Source organism: Notothenia coriiceps, unplaced genomic scaffold (assembly GCF_000735185.1).
Source record: "Notothenia coriiceps isolate Sejong01 unplaced genomic scaffold, NC01 NC01_scaffold00026319, whole genome shotgun sequence".
NCBI lineage: Eukaryota > Metazoa > Chordata > Actinopteri > Perciformes > Nototheniidae > Notothenia > Notothenia coriiceps.
Window position 1 is genome coordinate 13,469 of NW_011359020.1, and position 5,496 is coordinate 18,964.

Genomic DNA, 5,496 nt, shown 5'->3' on the forward strand with positions numbered 1-5,496 from the left:
CTATGGTGATGGAGTGAATTCTGCATGGTCATATAGCTGTCTGTTTTTATCAAAATGATACTGACAACTGAGCAGCTGTCTTTGAACTTGGGCTCATCTGCTGAGCCCACTGGCCTTGTCTGTCTCTATACATGTGATGTGGAGGAGGAAGAGGCTGACTATTTGCCCAGGGAACGGCAGGAAAAACTGAGGCCTCTTTCCTGGACTTTAATCGCAAAAGGAGTTATCTGGTGTGTAATTTTTAGCTGGGTGGCTCCTGAATAAATCCCCTTCCGTCCTCCCACTCCTCACATTTACAAAGACACATGCTAAGCTGCTGGATTGTTCTATAATGACACAAGTAGTCTTTGATGTTCCCCTCTATGATATTGCGACTTCAGTGGGACGCTGCATAAAACTGACTGTCTGAAGCGAGACAGGAAAGCGCTTATCGGTGTGCAGCTGTTATCCAGAGCAGATAATCATTCCTCCCATAGTCAGCCACCCAAACCACAGGCAGCTCCAGGAAGGACGCCGCCCTGTGTTGAATGTGGCTGTACAACGTTTCATCTACTCTTCAGCTCTCACTTGTTCAGACTGTGTTCACTATTAAGTTATTTCTGTAACTTTTAAAAACGTGGAGTTCATCATCTTTAAAATAACAAAAGTCAGAATCTGTTTCTGTACATTCATGTTTGGATTTACAACAGAAGGAGGATGAGCCTTTGTTCATGCCAAAAAAACTCATCACCCAAGAGCAGTTTGCACCAGTGCTGTGCCTTTCTTTTTACTGAGATCACTTTAAATACTGCTGCACGACTTGTTTAGTAACTAAGCCAGGAAAAACTTGTCCTCTGAATAACAAAGAAATAAGTACATTAGGGTTTTTCAGCACACAGTGTTCTTTATGTAAGGTCAAAGAAATCGCAGTAAAAGCAGGAGAAAGGAAGAACCCATATTTGTATGACAATGGGTCAACACAGATACAAAAGCCTGTTTGCCAGATGGAAGTCAGCTGCTACATGTAAACACACTTAGAATTGAGGGCAGTGGTTAAATACTGCAATAATAACATGTATACCGGTGAACTGTGCTCTATTTTTCCTCTAATGTTCAGTCTGCTGTATTTATAAGAAATACCTGAGTTTATCCTTTTAATATCATTAAAAAACCAAGCACATTGTGGGTCATTTCACTTAATGTCAATTGAAAAGAACAAGAATTACAAATGTTCTTTCAGGAAAGCCAAAACTACTTTGGATTGCAATAGACAACATCTACAGTTTGTTTCTTACACTTCAATACAATCTGACTAACTTTTGCTAGCAGTTGTGTTGATCCATGATGTATTGGAGAGAATGCAGGCACTTCACTATTAGCTCTCAGACCCAAAGGTTGTTCCTCGGTGTAACAGGACAAGATTTCAAACTAAGTGGTTGTTTAATGTTTGCATGATCTATGTATAGGCAACTGTCTGTGAACAAACTTTCCATGTCAACTTGAGGTAATATAAGGTCCCTGTTGTGTTTCCGGCTAGTTCTTCTGCCCCCAAGTGGCCAAAGCAGTCTATTGATATTGCTTCTAAGTATCTCTGAATGTCAAGCTACCTCAGCAGGATCATTATTATTTAATTTGTTGTCCCTTGTTCCTTTAAGTAGGTAATGTTGGAGTGAAGATTTCTGACCTGTAATACTTATCCCAACCCTCCTGTCTCTTTTCTCTCCCCTCAGGACCGGAGAGCTTCAACTCTCGCTCCCTGGCCCTGCAGGCCCAGAAGAAGATCCTGAGCAAGATGGCGACCATGGTGGTGGCCAACATGCTGACAGATGACACCAGCAGCGAGATCTTGGACGAGCTCTACAAGACCAGCCGGGAGTTCACCAAGAGCAAGAAGGAGGCCCACAAGATAATCAAGGACGTCATCAAAATCGCCCTGAAGATCGGCATCTTGTACCGCAACCACCAGTTCAGCCCCGACGAGCTGGACACAGTGGATCGCTTCAAGAAGAAGATGAACCAGGCGGCCATGACGGCGGTGTCGTTCTACGAGGTGGAGTACACCTTTGACAGGAATATTCTGTCAGAGCTTTTGTTGGAGTGCAGGGACCTGCTACACACCCTGGTGGAGCAGCACCTGACGGCTCGCTCACATGCACGCATCGATCACGTTTTCAACCATTTTGCCCACGGGGAGTACCTGGCCGAGCTGTACGGGGACAGAGAGGAGTACAGACTCTCCCTGAGGAAGATCTGCAACGGCATCAACAAACTGCTCGACGAAGGAACGCTTTAACCTCACACACGACATCTTTCACCTCTCGCTCTTTCTTCTCCTGCCTCCTTCTCTTTCCGGTGTCTCCTGCCTCCTTCTTTTGCCTTTCACCCATGACCGCACACTTCCTCTTCCCTTCTTTGCTCTCGTCTTCCTGTCTCTTCTTCATCCATTTCCATGAAGCGAGCTGTAACATCCCGCTGCTCTGGTTCCATGAGGGAATTGTATTGACTGTCTTCCCTCTCAGTGGAACATTGCTACACACTGGGACAGCCTGTGTCATGTTGTATGCATTAGAGCATTCCCTTTATGTGCAAAAGTGTACTGTACCAATGGCCAAAAAACATACATTAGGTATAGTTGGATAAGGAAGATAATCAGTAGTAGTTGCAGTGTGTGTGTGTGTGTGTGTGTGTGTGTGTGTGTGTGTGTGTGTGTGTGTGTGTGTGTGTGTGTGTGTGTGTGGGTGTGGGTGCGTGCGTGTGTGCGTGCGTGCGTGTGATTTGCTTGAACACTGTGTTTGACGTGTGTGTAATGTGACCGTGTCAATTTTCTCTACAAGGGTGTAACACTTGTCTTTTATTAAAGATTTCTTGTAAACAATATTTTGCAGTTCTTCTGACAACAATACCTCCACTGAACTGGGGAACATTTTAATTGGACCAATAGGTTTGTTCCATGTCGGCAGTCATGATGATACTTTTCTTCGTTGGGATCATTTGTTAGAAAACATGTGAAAGAAAACCATGCTGAAGTTGTTCTCAGAAAAATGCATCAGTATCACTACAATGAAGTTAACTATACTTTCTGGTGATTATGTTTTAGGAGGAAACCCCATGACAGAAATTGCATGGGTGGATCCGACCTGGAAAATAAGCAACAAATGGTGCATTGAGCTACCACTTTCCCATCCATTTGGCACACACACACGCCAGGCATACATTTGCCAATGCTACATTTGTCTTGGGCAGGATATCATTGATTTGTCATTTCTGGTTCATCTGATGCCCTCTGGTCTACTCTGCTCTCCAGTGCAGGAAAACACATTACTGGTGGCTTGGTGTGACTCCAGCTGAATTATTTTTGGCAGACAATGGAGAAGACGTCTAGTTGTATGACTCTCTCTTTTTGATGAGAAACACAGAAAGACCACCCACCCATTTAGCCTTTATTTGCACTCACTTTCGTTAGACTAACATCTGTGAATCAAGTGAACTGTAAGGTCATAGTAGTAGGCTACATGTTATGACCTTTAAAAGAAAGATGTATTTACCTCTATTGGCCTTTGTTCTTTTGTATCCTGCTTTTCTCCATTTTGTCAAACAGCAAACAAGTAGATTACATTCTGATTGGAGAACCGGAAAAGAAGACAGCACACACACTCCTGGATGTTAATGTAATCCTTTAGGGGAAATGAACACTCTGGTTTGGTACAGCAAATACACATTAATACACAGGTAAATAATGTATTAGTTATTAGCCAATCACATTATGTAGTTTTAGATATACAATAGGTTCAGAAACAGATATTCTTCTTGGTAAGTATTTAACTAAACGTTAATGTGTCCTTTAACTCTAATTTGTTCACACCCTTTACTTCATTTTCAAACTTGAACTTACCTCATTAGCATTGCTTTAATGTTGGGGTAGTGAGTCACCTATATAGTAAGTAATAAAGAAAAAGACAGAAGCAGCATGAACCAAGATATGCTCATTTTTGTCCATAGTGTGGGTCAAGCTCTGAACACATTGGAACATTTGGCAACAAATATTACGTTTTCTCTGAAATCAAACTGCCAGGTATAAATAAACCTTTATATTTATATTCATATGCCCCGAGTTTGTAACACAGTCTCAAAGACCATTTAAAAACATCCCATAAGACAAGTAGGAGGAAATTACCCCTAATTCTAACACTATGTTCCTCAGGATGAGTAGTACTCAGGAGAATGACCTGTTATGAGTAAAGTCTGTGGAATATAAAGATGAAAAAATACATTAAGGGTCCCATGTCATGGCCATTTCTACTGATCATAATTCTATTGTTGAAGTATACTGGAATAGATTTATATTGTGCAATTTTCCAAAATCACATTGGTTTCTCATACAGCATCTCTGTATAGTATGTGTATTCACTCTCTGTCCTACAGAGCTTGTCCTACACAGCTTGTTGGAGCTCCTGCCCCCCTCCCTATGAGCCCAGTGGCCGTCTGCAAGACAGTGAGACACAGCAAAACTCAGCCCGAAACCAGCCCGAACCCACACCCGCAGCCTGTCTGGGAGTTTGTGTGTGTGCTCACACACCGACTCACAGCCTCGCCGCGTCCCGCCGTCTCAGGGAGGAGAAATCGGCCGAGCTGCAGCTGAGAAATGATTGAGTGTGTGCCGCTCCGCGGAAGTAATGTAATGGCTCCACGAATTGGTCCATTTGGACCAATGGGTCCATTTGGGTATAGGCACGTCACTGTATCCAGGAAGAAAACAATAGGAAAAAGAGAAATCTACCAACGAGGTGTTCTGGGGGCACAGTAGACAGCTCTTTTCTTGGTAGAGTTTACTTCGCTACTAGGTGTATGTGAGGGATGTGACTTTGCAAGCCGTTTACATGCATATAAAACCCTTCAAAACACACAAGGGGGACTTCGCGGTAATAACCGGAAAACGCATGACATGGGACCTTGTAACAGATAATTGATGTTCCTGTCCAAGTCAAACTCGGTTCTCAGACTTGCAGGCCAAGACCATAGACCTGACACAGCCTGAAAGAGCGCCTGTTGACTCAATGAGTCGTCCCAATGCTGCCCAAAAGGATCAGAGAAGGGGCCCGCCAGCCTCATCTTGTCAGCTGGTGAAAGAGAGGCCCTCAGTGTGATGAACACTGGCTGCAGGTCACATGTTTGATGTACCCCTGTGAACGTGTGCCCTTTTGAAAAAGGAACAGAGGTGCAACTTATTTATTTTTTAAATGCTGTTTTCTCTGAAACCCGCTGTTCAAATGCAACAAAAACATATTTTACAGATAAGGACCGAGTACAGCAGACCTGATGACAACAATAGCAATCTGAGTTGTGTTTTTTTAAATTAGGTGGTGTAATCCATACAAAGGATTGTTTGTCCAGATAACCGCAGGACGTCTGGGAAATCACTGAACTTTAATAAAGTCCTCTGCCATATGTTTAAAAGACGGTAAATAGAGAGATATCCAAAGCTTCCTGCTCCCACAAAGCACCGCTGCAGTCTTTGAA

At 43.2% G+C, this 5,496-nt stretch overlaps 1 protein-coding gene across 1 annotated transcript; it reads left to right on the plus strand.

Annotated features, from left to right (window-relative positions):
• Positions 1-1,703: 1,703 nt before the first annotated feature.
• Positions 1,704-2,848, plus strand: tnfaip8l3 (tumor necrosis factor, alpha-induced protein 8-like 3). Its single transcript, XM_010784278.1, has one exon. The coding sequence runs from the start codon at positions 1,772-1,774 to the stop codon at positions 2,270-2,272; it is 501 nt and encodes a 166-aa protein (XP_010782580.1). The 5' UTR covers positions 1,704-1,771; the 3' UTR covers positions 2,273-2,848.
• Positions 2,849-5,496: the final 2,648 nt, after the last annotated feature.

What these genes read in the sequence shown, in the direction of transcription:
- tnfaip8l3 (XM_010784278.1), top strand. Translation starts at nt 1,772, where the DNA reads ATGGCGACCATGGTGGTGGCCAACATGCTGACAGATGACACCAGCAGC.